General features: G+C 40.6%; 1 protein-coding gene across 1 annotated transcript in view; it reads left to right on the top strand.

Annotated features, from left to right (window-relative positions):
* Nucleotides 1-19,166, top strand: part of DRD4 (dopamine receptor D4) — a 286,588-nt gene that overhangs the window by 206,896 nt on the left and 60,526 nt on the right. The window contains exon 3 of the mRNA XM_086957773.1: nucleotides 13,618-14,174. Coding sequence (XP_086813899.1) covers nucleotides 13,618-14,174 — 557 coding nt within the window. The remainder of the gene's footprint in view (nucleotides 1-13,617; nucleotides 14,175-19,166) is intronic.

Here is a 19,166-nt window from a genome sequence, read left to right as displayed (position 1 = left end):
AGCTCCAACACTTTGCTACTCATCCAGCTGAAAACTCATAAGCAAAAAACAGCAGCCAAATAATTTGCTGTAAACATCCCCAAAATCTGGAACACCATACCCTCCCACATAAGAATGACCCCTTCGTTTCCAAAATTCAAGAAGCTACTCAAAGTCCTCTTCCTCGACTGCTCTAGACTAATCCGATAAGAGACAAGGAAGTTCCTCTGCCGGTGCTCCCCTAACCGGGAGACTGATGACACTAACTCGGAACAAGAAATCTTCACTTTTATTTATTCTATTTTTTTTCTTTTTTTTCTGGGTCTTCAGCCCGGATTGAACAGTGAATCTGCTTGGATGCTCGCCTGGTTTAACCTGCACTCTCCTCCCCCTTTTGCCCCTTCCCTTGATTGTTTGTTCATCTCCTAGCCAGAATCCCCTTGTTCTACCAACTACCTGTATCGCCTATCTGCACATTATTGTATATGTTGTGAGGCGCTCTGATACCCTCGGGTCCAGCCAGCGCTATATAAAACTCCAAAAATAAAAAGTAAATAAAATGTCTAATAAGTTCAAAACGGGCATTACTAGACACCTATTTCACTCCCATAAACGTCTTGTCCCTGTCTGCATCCCTAATGATATCAGTAACATCCTCCTGCTATCCACATGGAGGACTGTGTGCAAAAATGTGATACATTTTCTGCAGTTTGACAGTGCGTGCATTTTGACCATGATTCAAGTTGACGTAGGAACTTCTGGAATCCTAGACCAACTACCCCTAGCCGTACATTGCATTTTTGTTGTTTTCCCTATGTTAAAAAGTTCTTATGCATCAGCAAAGTTCCAAAACCTCGACGATCAACCACGAGGATACAGATCGGCAACAGTCTAGCAGCCTTCCATTTTGAATGCTCCCCGACATGCTGTGAGCAATGTGTATATCCGCATGTCTTGCACAAACAGATCTTGACTAAGGACCCTTTTGATTACCCATACTGTGCAAACCTTTCTTATGATAAACGGGAAGTAGGAAGAAATACCACTGCCCTGCATCAACAAGCTATCCAGTGCCCAGTCTTTAGACAGTCTCCACATCAGTCTCTTTTCCCAGTTATCATCCTCATTCAACCAGTGTACAGCATGCAGCAGTTGGGCTGACATATAGTACAGTTCAATGTGAGGCAACTTTATTCCACCTTTGGCCCACTCTTTCATCAGTTGGTCAATTTGATTCTACTTCTTGTCCCTGCCCAGATGAACTGCAGTAAAAATGCATACAATTCTACAAACAATCCTGGCCGATTCCTAGATGGTCAACCAGAATCTTTTGTAATAAAGCCAGAAAGTTCAAAACAGGGAGCAAACCAGAGGAGCAGACTATGTTGGCTTTGAACTCACAGGCTTATTCACGATTGGTCAGCCAGGGTCTGGTGCACTAAAAATAACAGTGACCCCTATAAAAAGCCACAATCTGCCAGGGTCTGTCGTGCTAAAAAGAACAGTGAACCATATAAAGCCATATGGTCAGATAAAGTGTATGATTCAAATTCTTATAACGAGACGACTTAAGCACACTTAAGCACACTTCTAATCCATGGCGACGAGGGATAGAGTGCAGTGTGCCTGTATTCTGATCTGTTGAAGAGCAAATGCAATGGCCTAAGCCAGTCCAGGCATATATAAGAGGTTAATTAGTGTATTAATCTTCTGAAGCTCTGACAAGTGCAAGGTTGTCCTCAAGGGGTGTTTGCGTTGGAATTGGAGTAACCAGTAAAGTCCATAAAGTGCAGGCAGCGATCCGCATAAAAAAGGCACGTTTGTTAGGCTTCGGGACCCAAAGGAATCTTCTTTGGGCAGCAAGGATATTATATGCTGGGAATGCCTGTAGAGGAAGGTGGGGCAGCATATGGATTAGAGTTGATAAAGTGCCGAGTGCAATAATATGTGGCCAGCATCACTGCGGCAAAGCCATGGACTAAAGTGTAAACTATGGTTTGAGTGAGGAAAAGAGCACATGCAATGGCATGGAACAAGTTGGTTTGGCTTTGCTCTTATAGTCTGATTCTTTTGAGGTGAGGGGCAGATGGTCTAAAAATGGTGTGAATGAATCAGGCCTGCAATAGCCCTGTCACAGCGGCCAAACCTGTTGCAGCTTCACCTGATTGACATCGCAGAGATGGAGGGCCAGGAAATCCTCCATTCTAGCAGCCCACAAAAGGCGAGCTCAGTTGTTTGAGTGCTTTTCTAAGAAATGTCAAACATCTGACTGATAGCTGCACATCCACACCACTCAGACATGTAAATATAACCATTTTGTATTAAGTTATGCCTCAATTGCCGGAATGACAGGTCCGGCTAATAGCACCTTAAGTTCTTTAAAGCAGTGGAAGCACATACCACATGGGTCAGCATTCTTTCTTATAGTTGCACAAACGGCAGTTGGGTTTCTCAGATCCAGTTAAACACCCACATTTGTGGCCTTTTAAGGGAGTTAAACTGTATCTCAGCCTCAAGAGTTTTTTTTGAAGGTCAGTTTCATGGGGCTGGCTAGATATAATGCTTTACCCAGATCTTGATACAAAGTCTCACATAAAATGGCATGAACTTTTGGAGAAAGCTCTTGTTTATTATTGATTCTAGATTGTATTATTGATGCTTTAGCTAACAATTTAGCAGTGACCTTCAGGGTTAGATTTTGTTTAAAGATGTTCTGTACACCAAGGGATTCAATTTCATTCTTCACATAGGGTTTCCACTGAAGTTTCTTTTGTCTTGCATGCCTTGCCCTATAATGTCTTTAAAGAAACCAGAAAACGGCATTCTTCAGTTTCGCATAGTACCCCAAAAACCAAAACTTTCAGCATATTGGGTTATTTGCAAAGGCCAAATTCCAGCCGTATTTGAGAGGATGGTGCAGTGTCAGGGAGATTGACTAGACGCCTGTAACTTCTTGTTTGGGCTTTGACCAGCAAAGAGGAGATGTGATTTTTAAAAGCCAATGAGCCGTACGTGAGCATTGGCATAAATTTGGCTTTGATTACTTTTTAGATACCAATAAGGTCTAGACCGCTCATCTTAAATGCCAGATTTTAAAAGCTCATTATCATTGACAGGGTAGATTCCTTTAGGTTGTAAAGGTGTGTTACCTGGGAACCATGCTGATCTAATTAAAGTAAATGTCCATGTATTTGAGGATTGCCACTTGTTCCAGAGCGAAATTGTTCATCGAGAAATGTAATTTACAGAACATCTGATTCTGGCACCACATTTAATAATTTTAGTTTACATACTGTAGTTAGTGGATGTGATGTGGGACCATTCAAATTTAGGTGGAAAAGTGCAAGATGAGGCCAGGGCTATATTTAAGTCTGCCAGATAAACATTTAACAATAGTGGGGCAAGGATACAGCCTTGTTTTAAATCAGAGGTAGTCCAGATTTTAGGGTTTGTGACTATTAGCTGTGATTTTTACTTTTACTCAAGTTCTGGTATATAGGCTTCTGATAGCTCATAATAGATTTTAAGGGATGCCCCAGATGGACAGCTATGCTAAAGTCTCTGACTGTCCACTTTATTGAATGTGGTGCTAAAATCGATGGACATGACATTAAACGAGGGGGTCTTTTTGATGTTGGCGGCTTTGATCAGAGAAGAGAAGATAATCAAGTTGTCTTCGGTGCCCAGTGCACGCCTGACACCCGACTGAGTGATGGGTATTAGAGCCTTAGTGTTGGACCATTCCTCTAGCTTGTTGATCAAGATTTTTCTGAAATAGTTGCCCTCCACGTCAATGAGGGTGAATAGCTGAATGTTGGCTGGGTTGTTGCATGCACCTTTTTTGTGGATTGGAGTTAGTATGGCACCTCTCCAGCTGTCCAATACTGCATCCCCCCACTTTTATTCCTTGAAAAGCAGGCTAAGCCAGGTTTCCCTATCCCCTGGAGCAGATTTAAATATTCTCATGGGCAAGCCATTTGGGCCCGGGGCCTCAGCTGCTCGGAATGAGGCCAGTACACATATAATCGAATATTTGCAGGACATTGATTCAGCCCATTGTAGTCAGTTTTTATTAAGGTGGTCAACTTTTTCTTCCTGCAGAAAGTCCAGAGCATGACCTTTTTCAGCACTGTTGTCCAGTTTAGAGATGTAGTTCGTCCACTTAGTGGCAGATCTTTCAGTTTGTTTTTACTCAATCTTTTCTTGACAAGGTTAAAACATTTTGCTGAGTTTTTTGTTTTCAAAGTCTCATGGAGTTCAGTCCATATTGATTCTTCATTGCACCAGGAGATTTCCCAAGCTTTAGACCTGTAGGCCTTCCTTGCTTCCCAAATTTCGTCCATTTTAGCACCAGGTTGCTTCATCGCATGTGCATCTGTGAGCTTCCTGTCTTTTGGTCCTTGTCAATGAATCCTTCGCTTAACTTAGTAAGCGACTGAACGCAGTTTGCGTGCGATGAAGATGGTTCCCTAGCTTCAATGTTGTAGGAGTTTTCTCCGCTCATCTAAGGCTGCAGGTGAGGGAGTCGTTGACCATTTTATTCTCTGCAGCCCACTCTCTTCCATGCTGATTGTTTGAATTTGTTGCAGTCTTATGATGGCCTAATGGAGAGTACAAGTTAACCTTCCATGGTTGCTCATCAATGTGTAGTGGACTTGGAAGTTGTTTGCCCATGTGAAGTGAAGTGCTGGGTGGATATCCAGATATAAGCTATTGAAGAAGTACAGATGCTCGTCGTATATCCTTGACACCTCTTCCATTTAGGGTTCTAATATCCAAGGCATTCAGGGAGAAAGCAAATTTCTGACCAGCCTTGTCCTTCTTTGATAGCCTCAGGGGATCTACGGAATGTTTCACATGTTGTCCTCTTCTAGTTGCCAGGGATGAGGTTCTGGTGTTTCAAAGAGTAACATATTGAAGTCGCCTTCCAGGACTCACTTATCGACAAAGATGCTGCTGTCCTAGGCTTTTAATAGTTTTCAAAATTTCTGTGATCCTGCCAGGACGTGGTGGTCAACTGCCAACTTTCCTGTAGGCAATTTATATCCTTTTTGCAGATTTCTTCCATCACATCGGTATTGTTCAGAAAGGAATTTAAACCACGGCTATTTCACGAGCACATTTGCACATCGTGATTAAATCTTTGTGTATTTGTAATATTGGGTTTAATGTTCCTTTGCATCACTCTTTGATTGAATGGAGTTCAACTGGAGTTCCCCATCTGCTAGCACACCTTTTTGTTGGCTGCGTGCTCCATTTGGGGTCTTTTCTTGATTTCCTGCCTGGGACTGCTAAACCTTGCATGACAATTCAGGGCAGGAAAATCAAATAACAGTTGTCCCGCCCTAATTAGAGCAGAGCAACTGTCACTATGATCTGGTGGTTGAGTCAAAGAAAGGGACTAGAGGCGTATTTCCCCTTCAAGAAGGAGGTGTGAGGGCATTATGATCCAACATATGGATCCCCACTTATGCCCTTTCTAGGGTACAGTGAGATCCAGCCACTTTGTGTCTCCAACTAGCACCTTTTAAAGAGAGCAGCAGCATAACCCCCTGTTTTCTATTGTAACTATGATCTGGTGGCCATGTGAGGCCAAACCGCTAGGTCAGAGGTTTCCGAAGGTGGGGGCAGCTGAGGCTTTGTTGTTAGAAACCCTATAGGTACCCCACCTCTCCACAAGTGTGACATGACAAGAGCGTCGCAAATTTAACGCAGTTCTCCCACTCCATCAAAATCTAAATGATCCTCAAAGTGTTTTTCTTTCTGTGATGCTCCTTTCTCCATCAGGTTGACATGGAATCCTTGTCCCTTTAAGCAATGTGGCATCCATATGGGGATAAGCGCCCACGTGATTGTCTCCTCCCTGTAAACCATCTGTTTCTAGAATTCTGTTCTATCTGCTTGATTTTGTTAAGACGGCAGCTCCCTTTTTTATTAATCGCATTTTTGTAAGGGCACAAATGGACAAAAATGCTGAAAAACTGCTTGAAGGGCATAAACGTAGCTTCATTGGTTAAGCAGGATGGTTTCAAGTAGTTCCATCTTTTTGTGTATTCTGTGCGTGAGATTCTTTCTATTTCAAAAATAGGAGCCACCATTAATTAAGGAGAGGCAATAATCACATTGCACACAGAGTCCCACTGCCTTTGGAAGTCTCACTTTAAAAGAATCTCCAGACAGAGACTTATACTACCTGCTTAATCGTTAAAAAAGTATCATTTGAAATAGAACCAAACAGGTGAGGGTGTGACAGGAATGCATTCTATCGTTTTGAAATTCACGACCATAGAAACAGACATCCTCATGACCAAAAGACTCCTGCTGTACATACTATGCGCTCAAAGATTAAAGGGTGCCCTCTTTGTTCGCTTTTAGTGCTGTTTTGCATTGTGAGTGAAAGGCTTGCTTCTGTTTTATCAGTAATATCTAAACATGTTTCATTTTTGCTCTCTGAGTTTTTGCTCCACTGAAGACTAAACCCTGCAGAAAAATAGAAAAGTGGCAAAGCCTTCTTGCACACAAGACAATATTTGTACTCCTCAAATCAGAAACAATTCACAGTCACAGTGTGCTCCCAAGGACAGAGACAGCCACTTGTATCCCCTGATATGGACCAGTAAACCAGTCCAAAATGAAAATTAGAAACAATGTCCTGAGCACAACTTCGCTCCGAGTATAAAGAAGTCCAATCAATCTTCTTTTATGGTGATTGTATTTGTCAAATCAGATAAAATCTTATTCTCAGTCATATTTGGCAATCTTCAACAATTCATCCAAAGCTAACACGTGTTTCGTCAATAACGATGCATCCACATCTCTGACTTCTTCAGGGCTATAATTAGTTTTAAAACCATGTTGTATCATACATATATATTCATCAAAACACCACCACCATATCACCCATGGGACAAATAATGATCACAGAGTGAATACAGCACATGAATTTAACTCCTAACTCACTTGACATACAATTTCCATAATGTTTGCAAGAATTATTTACACATTGAGCAGTGAGTGCCGCCTCCTCTAATTGGGCTGAGGGGCCACGCGCCCCTTGTTTCCTCGACTGTTTGTTTTTATAATACCAAGAGTGAATAATAAACTATTATTCACTCTTGGTATAATAAAAATGCTGCCCTCCTTTGGACCAGCAACAGTCTCTGTCTGATGCATGGAACAGGTGCATAAACGTGCCTGCACCAGACTTCTGAGTCAGATCACCAGGGCTGGTGAAATGTCATCCCTATCCTTGGGCGTCAGACATGGGTACTTGAGACTTATGCCCTGAGGTGGCTATAGCTCCACACCAGTCAGCCTGTCATCCCTCCCTTTCCCAACTCGTCAGACAGTTGGGAAAGGAGGGGACAAAGAGCAGAGACAAAAACCTCAAATCTGTTGCTGCACAGGTTTCACGATTCAGAAGCATATTTATAAGTCCCTAGCGCCACTGAAGGGTATGTTTTTTTTTTTACGCTCCGGAGATTCTCCGGAGATTCTGTGTGCTGGTCCATATTTACAAGTCCACTCTAAACAACTTTGCATGGCTTTAAGCAGCCTTGTAAATATGGCCCTCTTACACGCAGTATCGTTGGAGGGGCATGTCTTGGGTGTTGCTGTGGATGTTCCCACACAACACCCATTGCTTTTTCTCACTGCACCAGCTTTACAAGGATTGGTAAATTATGAGGCAGCACCAAAAACAAACGCCTTTCAAGAAGAGGGGTTAAAGTGGCGAAACAACGATTTTCTTTGCTCTTTCTATGTGTGCTGCATTCTGCAGCTCATTTAGAAGGGGCAAAATGCCATTAATTATTATTTTTGTGCAGGAAGGTGCCCCTTTATTCACAAACACAATCCTCCCTACAACGCAGGCACCCTTGCACCATGGTGCAAGGATGTCTGTGTTGGCACATGGCTGCTGTTTTAGCACCGGCGCAGGGGAGAGCACAGGGGTGTGCTGTATTCCTGTAAACTTGGCGCATCCCTGCATTTTTTAAATGCTGCAGCTCAGCGCAGCAAAACTGCTTGTGGCGCCATACTGCGCCATTTCATTGTAAATATCCCCCTGAGTTTCATGCCCCAGCCCTGGAAAGCTGAAAGGAGCAATATTCCAAAAGGGACCTGCAGCAAGGTAAGTAAAAAGCTTTTAAATGTTATGTGATGTGCATATCAGTACATGTGCGTTTGGAGTATGAATGTCAATGTATGATAGTGAGTGAGGGAGAATGACATTGAGTGTAACTTTGAGGGAGAATGAACGTGAATGTAACTGTGAGGCAGGGGCAGCTCCTCCATTGGAGCGGAGGAGCGTCGCCCCACCTAAATGCCCCCGACCCCCGAAATGAAGAATAAAATGATAATTCATCATTACCATTTTATTTTTCATCCTGCCATCCAGAATGATTATCAGGACGGGGGCGGAGCCGCTGTTGAATGACAGCAATAGGGACTGAGAGGTGGGTGTTCTTTTCAAAGTGTGCATGTCTTTTTGGCTGACCGTCTTGCGACGGCCAGCCATGCATGTACATTTTGAAACCTGAAACCCAGCTTTCTTAAGACAGCTGAGTTAGAGCAACTGCAGGCCTCAATTGTACAGTGGAGTGCCAAGCTGGCTACTCCCACCAATCAAGGCACAGCTCTCGAGTTCGTGAGAGCAGTGCCCTGATTGGTCAAGGGAGTTTCCTGGTGGCCAGGCTGCATCGCGAAAAGGTTTGCCCCCCTTACCTTTGATGCCAGCCGCCACTACTGTGAGGAAGAATGACAGTGAGTGATACTGGTGAACAGTCAAAATATCGAGTCCAAAATATCGAATGGACATAATATTGAGTTTTAAATATAGAATGGACAAAATATCGAATGGACAGAATATAGACATCAAAAATATCATTTTTTAGGTAAGTAATGTAATATTGAATGTTAAAAATATAGAAAGGTAAAATATCGAAGTATATAATATAGGTTATTAAAATTATTGATTTTTTATTAATATCGATTTTTTATAGTGTTTTTATGTTATTATATGTGTGAAAAGTGTGTATTTATGTTATAATTAATTTTAATTAATGAATTTTGTTTTTATAATTTTTGCGTAATTTAATTCTGTAGCGGGTTGTGGGTTAATAGGGGAATAGAGTGGGAAGTAATTTAATTATTAATTAAATATGTAAATTTATTTATTGGTATTAATTTTTTAATAATTGTTAATTCATTTATATTTGGTAATTATTAAATTTTAATAGGGAATTAATTTTAATTAATTGATTAATTGCTAATTATGTTAATTTTACTAGTTTAATTCTGTAGCGGGTTGTGGGTTTATAGGGGAATAGGGTTGGAAGTAATTTAATTATAATTAATTAAATATGTAAATTTATTTATTGGTAATAATTTGTGATTAATTGTTAATTAATTTATATTTGCAATTAATTAAATGTTAATAGGTAATTAATTTTAATTAATTGATTAATTGCTAATTATGTTAATTTTACTAATGTATTTTCTGTAGCGGGTTGTGGGTTTATAGGGGAATTGGGTGGGAAGTAATGTAATTATAATTAATTAAATAATTAAATTTATTTAATTCGAATTAATTGTTAATTAATTTTTAATTATTAAATAATTATTTGTTAATTTGTAATTAATTTGTATTAATAGGTAACTAATTGTAATAATTAATATGAATTAGTAATTTTAATACATTAATTATTATATTATATTAAATTGGTAATTACTTTTAAATAATTTTTTATAGATATTAATTTATATTTTTTTAAACAATACATGAAGTATTTACGTTCCCTAATGTTGCATTCTCTGGAGTGGGAATAGTAATTTTAACCCTTACGCTATCCAATGCTTTCCCTACTGTTGCACTCTTTGGAGTGGGAATAGTAATTTTGACCCCTACGCTATCCAACCCTTTCCCTACTGTTGCACTCTTTGGAGTGAGAATAGTAATTTTTTCCTCTATGCTATCCAACGCTTTCCCTACTGTTGCACTCTTTGGAGTGGGAATCGTAATTTTTACTGCTACGCTATCCAACGCTTTCCCTACTGTTGCACTCACTGGAGTGGGAATAGTAATTTTTACCCCCTACACTATCCAACGCTTTCCCTACTGTTGCACCCACTGGAGTGGGAATAGTAAATTTTACCTCTACGCTATCCAACGCTTTCCCTACTGTTGCACCCACTGGCACTGGAGTGGGAATAGTAAATTTTACTTCTACGCTATCCAACGCTTTCCCTACTGTTGCACCCACTGGAGTGGGAATAGTAATTTTAAACCCTACGCTATCCAACGCTTTCCCGATTGTTGCACTCTTTGGAGTGGGAATAGTAATTTTTACCCTTACGCTATTCAACGCTTTCCCTACTGTTGCACCCACTGGAGTGGGAATAGTCAATTTTACCTCTACGCTATCCAACGCTTTCCCTTCTGTTGCACCCATTGGAGTGGGAATAGTAAATTTTACCTCTACGCTATCCAACGCTTTCCCTACTGTTGCACTCACTGGAGTGGGAATAGTAATTTTAACCCCTACGCTATCCAACGCTTTCCCTAATGTTGCACTCTTTGGAGTGGGAATAGTAATTTTTACCCTTGCGCCATCCAACGCTTTCCCTACTGTTGCACCCACTGGAGTGGGACTAGTAATTTTTACCCCTACGCTATCCAACACTTTCCCTACTGTTGCACTCTTTGGAGTGGGAATAGTAATTTTAACCCCTACGCTATCCAACGCTTTCCCTACTGTTGCACTCGTTGGAGTTGGAATAGTAAATTTTACCCCAACGCTATCCAACACTTTCCCTACTGTTGCACCCACTGGAGTGGGAATAGTAATTTTTATCCCTACGCTATCCAACGCTTTCCATACTGTTGCATTCTCTGGAGTGGGAATAGTAATTTTTACACTTCTGCTATTGTACGGTAATAATATTGGATATTATTTAATTATATTATGTTACTATATATATATGTTTTAACAAATATGATTTAAAAAATTTTTTTTATAACTTTCAATAATTATTTAATTATTATAAGTTAATTTAAGTATTTTTAAGTATATTTTAGTAATTAATTTTTAATATTAATTTAATTTAACATTGTTTTTAATAACGTCGATATTTTTATAAACTATATTTTAGTAAACAATATTTTTTACTCAATATTTTTGTACTTACCTGTTTGTAGATACAAACTCGATATTCTGTCTGTCGATATTTTGTCAACGATATTTTTGATAGTCGATATTATGTCCCTCGATATTATGTCAGTGATCCAGTGATACTATGTGTAAGACGTAGTCACAGTCTAAGTGAGCTAGAATGAGTTAGACAGACTGAGAATCAGTGACACTGATTTTGTCAGAGTGAGTCTAAATGAGTGAGACTGAGTAGGTACTAGTGATAATAATTGAGCCTAGGCGAGCCAGTGAGATTCAATGAACCAGAGTAAGAGTGATTGACTCAGACGTAGTAAAAATGAGTGGGACTAAGTGAGACTGATTGAGAATGAGTGTGACTGAGGGAGTCACATTTTGAGTGAGTCATAGAATGAGTGGGAATAAATCAGAGAATAAGTGAAACTCATTGAATCGAAATGAGAGGGATTAAGTGGAAACAAGTGAGACTGGATGAGATAATGGAAGCCAGAGTAAGATTGAGTGAAAGGTTAGTCAGTGTGGGCTGAGTGAGAATGAATGAGAGTGAGTGAGACTAAGTAAAACTGAGTTTGACTGAGTTAGGTTAAGTGAGTTAGTCAGTGAGAATGAGACAGAGTGAGTGAGGTAGAGTGGGACTGAGTGAGCCCTTCTCGTACCCACTGAGAAGTCAGGCTCACTCACTGGAATTTGAGCCAAAGATTACTCCCCACCACTTTTATAGGTCACCATCCACCACTGACAATGGCATTAAAAGCTATTTGACTTTGCAGACCATTTGTCTGTAGGATTTGGAAAAGTAGGTTTTGACTCTAAGTCTGAATGTAGTGACTTGTGTCTGACCTCTGGCTGTGCCACAACATATGCAGAAATAAGTGAGAAACGTGGTTCTTCAGATTCTTGCCTGTTTGCTGGAAACTAACTCCTAGAAAAATATTTCCAACGTACTTGATGGGTGCTGGCAAGCACTAAAACCTAAATGCTGAATAATTTTGAAAAAATGTGAGTTTCATTAGAAGACCAGAGAGAGTTTTTTTCCAGCACAAACTCTACCCGAAGTATCAGAGTGCTTTACATGAGCGCCAGTTGCGTTACAGACGGACACATTCATTTTGTTAGACATTGGGAGATTAATTGATTTGCCCATATTCATAGGATGTTGAGCGTCCAGGCCGAGACTCAAACCCGGTGCCCCAGCTTCGAGGTCGACTTATCTAGCCATTAGGCCACATTCTCTCCCATAGTACCTGAATCAATCCAACAAAGATCTTGAATATTCTCCAGACTGAACAAATGCTCAATTTTCAGAAAGGAAATCTCACTTTGAAGAGAACCCTCTGCTTTTTAAACACATTTGTCCAAAAGCTATTTTCGTAAAAGCAGCCTTTTAGAGAGTGGACTGTCAAGAGGCCCAGTCAAGAGGATAATTAAATTCCACTTTTACATGGTGGAATCTAACAAATTACAGATTTGAGAGCAGTATTAGTGCTCCAACCCAATTAAAGTTATGCAGAGACAATTTGCAGGAAAGGAAGAATCCAGTGCTCAAATACTCAGTCAAGTCCATTACAAAATGTGGACAGCTAATCTTCTCCAGTTCTCAGTTTTGCAGATGTATTCAAATAACAAAGATATCATCACAGAAAGCAGATGTTAACCATAATCAGAGAAATTACAGCAACTCTTAATAATATATATGCAAAATACAACAGTGCCTAATTAAAAATAAACAGTAGTTCTCTCTGTTCTGAAGAAAGCTACCAAATAGAATACTAATGTGAGGTGAGCGATGGCTGTAAAATAAAAAGCAATTCTAAAATATGCAATGCCTCAAAAATATATATAAATTCTAAAATGTCCGAATGTCTAAGGCAAAATATTTAAATGTCTAAAGGAAAGAAATCACAAATCTATCCTAATGGCAATTTTTTTGCAGAGCCTTTATAATGTGTTAAACAAAGACCGCACACATTTACATGACATAGTATTATGTACAGAGTTGGTACTAAAATACTACTTGCATAGCAATCTAGTACAACTGTTAATTTTAAACCATTTCTTTGTAAATGATTTTCATTGGAAAGAAGTGTGACAAATGTAACGCAATACAATGGACTGTTCTCACATTCATAAGGATGAACTAATTAACCTTCAAATTGTTCCAAATGAATCCTCTTGACTAAGAGAGGTAAAAATTATACCATTGCATCTACACAGACAGGGACACAGAGGCATGAATTTCTAAAAAGCAAAGAAACGAAATTCTTGTGTACAACATGTAAACATGCACTTTCAGTAATGCAGCCTCATGCGCCCTGATTATGCTATCAGAACCAAACCTATATTAAGCAATATTTTTCTACTGGAAAAATCATTTTCTACAGCATGTGATGCAATGAGAAGATATATATGTGCTATTGAGCCGCAATGATGTCATGCTACAAATAACTTTGCTACATTTGGTTTCTTTTAGGTTCATAGCTGTCTCCATTCCACTAAACTACAACCGCCGCCAGGTTGACAAGCGCCAGCTCTTTCTTCTTTCCACCACTTGGATATTTTCATTTGCTGTTGCATCACCTGTCATCTTTGGACTCAACAACGTCCCAAACCGGGATCCTACTATATGCAAACTGGAGGATGACAATTTTGTTATCTACTCTTCCATTTGTTCCTTCTTCATTCCCTGCCCCATCATGTTGATACTCTACTGTGCCATGTTCAATGGCCTGAGGCGCTGGGAAGAGGCTAGAAAGGCTAAGTTAAGGAGCCACATGAACCCAGATGGGAAGCCGCCATGCCCACCGTTGCTCTTTGATAGGAGCCCGAGTGACAGCAGAATGGAGGACTTGAGCATCTATAGTCATTCAGAATGCCCGTTCCCCCGGGCTTATGTGGAAAATGGCAATAGCATACAGACTGTGTCATACCCCGAACTGAAGTATACGCCCCATCCTGTACCGCAAAGGAAGCAGGCCAAAATCTGTGGCCGGGAGCGGAAGGCGATGAAGGTGCTACCTGTTGTTGTTGGTGAGTAAGAATTGATCACACTAAATCTCATGTACTGCATGATCTGTAGAATGACTGTGAATCCACTTTAATGAGCAAATGGAGTTAACTGCTACCTATAAAGCACAAGAAGGTTCAATCTGCTCTTAGTCAATCAATGAGGTTCGTGACGTATTTGGACATTTAGGTTATGTAAATTAATATCGGAATCGTGAATTGGGAATTATGTAATAGCATTTGTACATAAAAATAGCAGTGGAATTCATGGAATTTTACATTGCGAAAGGAATGATTTAAAATATACAGTTATGAATCAGAATTGAGTTTTAAACTAGGCCCACTAACTGCATCATTGTGAATACATGTCACAATCTGCCTTGTTCATGTTAAGAAAGGAAGAAAGGTGGAATTATGAACAATCTCCCCTCAATTACCACATATTCCACCTTTTGAGGTCAACCTAATGTTGTGCAAAAGTGACCAAACACAGTACCACTGCTCATTGGCTGATGACGCATACTTCTGCACGGTGCTTACGTTGGTTGAAGGTGGGGCCCACTGGCACTCATGTTTGGAGACCAGCACTTATTTGTCCTCAGCAAGCTTAGATCCAGAGCTAGAGAGAGAAAAGCACAAAAGGGGGAAAGAAGGAGAAAGAGAGAGGCAGAAAAACAGTGATCAGGGGAAAAAGCAGGGACAAAATTAGGACCTTCAAGAGTGAGATAAAGTTTCAGAGAGTTTCTGGTGGTGGAATAAATGGGCATGAGCTGGAACCAAAATTACGAAGTCTTGGTATCTGCACTCTGACTTTCTGAGTTGGGCCCGGGTCTCATTCTAGCATTGTCTCTGCATTTGGGTCCCATAAGACAGAACAAGTAACCGGCACATATCATCATTCTATGTATGCATGGACTTGGACCTTCATAGACACATGGCGTCTGACCCTGTAATGCAACTTTATCAGAACAAATATTGGTTCAGACAACTCGATAGTATGGGGTGGCACTGTCAAATATGGTCTTCTCAAATACTGGCACTATGATAACATCGCGTTTCTTTCTTTGATAAGTTAACTAACTGCCCCTTTTATAATTCAGCTGCATATTCCAATGTAGCAAATGCTACCTTTAACTCCTGATTTCGAGGAGGATATGTTACATTAACCCCCCCTCAATCAGGGTCGGATTGGTCTATAGGGCACTCAGGCAGATCCCCTGGGCTGGTTTGATACCTTAGTGTGCAGGAGCATCTTAAGGATGTTGGGGTCTCAAGGCCAAACGTATTTTGGGTCCCCTGGAACAGCTTTGAATTTATGATACAATTTCAGCTCTTTCATGCACTCCTTGGCCGGGTCACTGACAGCCCAGGAGCACTCTTCCAAATTCTAAATGTGTTTACATCTAATATTCTCAGGGGCGTAACACAGGCCGCACAGCCCCAGCAGTGCAGGGGGCCCTCAAGCTCCAGGGGGCCCACTCTCTCAGCGCTCTGGCTGCAGAGCTCCTGATTGAACCCAGAGGGCCAACCCCCCACGTGCCTTGCAGGGAGGCCCCCTCAAGTTTCTTTACACCAGTGAATATTCTGGAATAGGGATAATGTTGTAACACAACAGCAGCTCTCTAATATTACTGCAAATAATCTCTGTGACACCCTCTCATTTATCGTATGAGAGGTTTTGATCTAAAAGTAACTTTGTTTATGGATGTTGCATGAAATATAAACACAATATTTCTCTGCAAAATGTCTGTAATAAACACACTCTCACACATCACCCACATTAAAAATATGTTAAAGGAAAACGGTATTTTAAACAATTTATTTAAGAATTATTCAAGGTCATCAGGGCAAGACTCTGTGCAGACCACAGCCGGCTCTATCAAGGGGTCCCCAGAAAGGCTGGGGTCCTGGGCCAGAAACCACTTTGCCCATCCCTTAAAACGATTCTGTCAGTCTGTCTGCCATTTCTACTTGAGCTCATATAACTCCTAGAAGTCTCTCAGCAACAGTTCCAGATCAATCCGCCCAACTCTCTCACCAGCACTTGGCTTTACAGGGAAGTTTGCTGCCTTCTACTCCAAAACATGTCCCCTGATAGACCGAATGCCTGCAAATTCCAATATTTGAGTTTGTATTTGGTAAATTCGATTCCTCTCCGTGTGGTACATACTGTGCTCAGGCTCTCTTGTGGACTTCTGCATCCCCGCAAAGGAGATTGGGCTGACTGGGGAATTAGCAGACGGATGAGCCCAATAGATTTATCATTGTCCTTCAGCCTTCTCGATGAGGTCATTCTGCCATCCTCCATTTACTAAACATGCTGTAGACATGGAAGCCACAGAGGACAAACACCGCGCTGCCTCGAGGTCTGAAAAGCAGCTCTCCATGAGCCGTGCCTGCATGTAGGCTTAGGGAACATTTACGTGGCCCTCCTACCTAGTGTGCACATCCAGAATTTACCTTGAAAAAAATGGCCATTATGGGGACTTTTGAAGACATATATGGAGGGCCGGGGAACATGAACAGGGGTGAAATGGGGTCCAATTCTGACATCTAACAGGCACACATAACTAGAACAATGGCTAGGTTAAAACAGTGCTTAATTTGTGTGGGTGCTTGCATGTGGTTGGCACCACCACTCATTATTGGGGATTGGGACTTATTTTTTATCATTAGACTTAGAACCAGAGCAAGAGAGAGAAAGACACAAAAGAGAAAAAGGAAGAAGAAGTCTACTACTCGACAGAGAAATCAGAGATTAAAAACAAACGGCCAGAGTGGAATAAAGGGAACTGATATTACACTGGCTGACCAAACGCAAGATTTCTCTTCAGAGGTGACGGGGACAAGTTAAATAAACTCTCAATGGCAAAACATTGATCCAATGCCAACATGAACTTCATTGTGGCTGAAAGAAATGTAATGGTATACCACTGAAATGCCATTTTAACCATTATTCAGTAACTCCTATGAATTTGACGCCTATGATAGGGGTGTTAACCTGTAAATTTAAATACGTGCTCAAAAAAATATTTTCCTGATTATAGAGCAACTTTTGGAATTCATTAAAGTTGGTTTTACACATGTGAAGGTATTTACTAAAAAAAACACTTTTATTTGAGTAAATCTACCCGAAAGGGTGAATAGGAGTGGGGGATTAGGGTCTAATTTTCCACACTTTAAAATGTACGTATTTGTTGAGAAGCTTTCCACTTAAGCATCTCCAACCTGTAAAAGGTCAGAGATTTACTCCTGGGAGGCCAAAGGCAGCAGCAAATCTCATTTCTATATGGGAGGGAGAAGAATGCACCTTCACATTGATGGGCGTGATGCCAGAAGGGTTTTTACAAAGGGGGAAATATATTTCCTGTGAAGATTAAATGTCTTTGTATAAATGCAATGCCATTTTTCTCATTCCCAGTTGTGGGCTGTGCAAAACTGTATGCAGAAATACCTCCACGGGGCCTCAATTCCAAATTCACAAACATTTTCCCGGAAGCCAATGAATCACACGTTTCTAGGCCCTAAGTGGGAAAGCTTTGTCAATTCCCAAAATGATTAAATTCTGCATCCAGGTGAAGACATTAAATTACAAGTGCAGAGGCACTCATATTTTGAAGAATTGGACCCATCGTTTCTGTATGACGTATTATGACAGCAACACGATTTGCCCTTTACTTTCGTGGGCAAAAAATCCAAAGTTATAGTTGGTGATATTTTGTGATATTTTTAAATTTTGACATGCTGTGCTCCTCACATATATTTTAATTTTTCACTAAATATAAAAGTATGAAAACCAGTGGAACAACAGTACTCTACTAGGAGCTTAGAAAGAGGCTCCCATCCCATAATGAGCTGAGCTGGCTCAAGAGTATTTCAGCTCGGGACTTGATTTAACAAGCATTTACAATGCAACGGACTCGCCTTTGCCAAAGTTAGAGCTATTGGCATTGTGAATGACAAACATTTTATTTATGTGTTGGTTATGAAAACAGATAAATAAATGGCATTGCCAGTTACAATGTCAATAGCTTAATCTCTTGCAAATGCGAGACCTATTGCATTTGCACCCACACACACACCTACACACCCAGAGACTCACACACACAGAGACTCACACACACACACAGAGCCCCCCCGCACACACAGAGCCCCCCCCCCCGCCCACACACAGAGAGCCCCCCCACACACACACACACACACAGAGCTAATTGAAATCCATGGCTAATAGGGAGCAATGTGAACACAAGCTTTGAAGAAGTAGTAGATTGCCACTTCTTCATTATCTAGATTGAGATAGTGACATGTCCACCTTCTGGAAGCAACAGCACAGAAGACCCTGAACGCAGAAGAACATATGCATGTTATTTATAGTGCATGCACCAAGCTAGGGGTCAAAGGAGCGCTGCACATTGTAGGTAGTTGGGAGGCGATTTTATTTACATGAAGTGAGCAGATTACACAAATACATGTCACATTTTTAGGCAAAGGGAGATACATTGACTTGAAACAAAAACACTGAAAATACAAAAAATTGGAAACATTTAAAAAGTAAATAAGCTATTGTGTGATGCTAGGAGAATGAGGAGGATGGGGATAGATTTTGGACCGGCAAAACTCCTTAGGATGAGGAGATGGGTAGTTCCTAGCTAAGATTAGGGTAAGAATTTGAGTAAGAGATGCATAGCAGGCTAGGGTACAGGTTAGGTTAATGGTGAAGCATAGGGATGGTGTGACAGTAGGGGATGAGGGCCAGGAAAACAGGAAGGCTTGGGTAGGTTACAGGAAAGATCTTAAGCTAGGGTAAGAACAATATGAAGCCTAGGTTTACTGCTATGCAGGCTTAGGGCAGGGTTAAGGTGCATCAAAAACTGAGTAGGGAAAGAAAAGTAGTTATGATGAAGATCAGATGGCAAACTTTACTGTTTCAATTGGAGTTAGAATAGAAATGTGTAAATAAGCAGAAAACAAACAGTCATTGTTTTCTCACTTGCTGAATTTTCCAATTGAAATGTA

The sequence above is a fragment of the Lissotriton vulgaris genome, chromosome 2_1, assembly GCF_964263255.1.
Source record: "Lissotriton vulgaris chromosome 2_1, aLisVul1.2, whole genome shotgun sequence".
Lineage (NCBI taxonomy): Eukaryota > Metazoa > Chordata > Amphibia > Caudata > Salamandridae > Lissotriton > Lissotriton vulgaris.
This window is presented reverse-complemented; position numbering and strand designations above follow the sequence as displayed.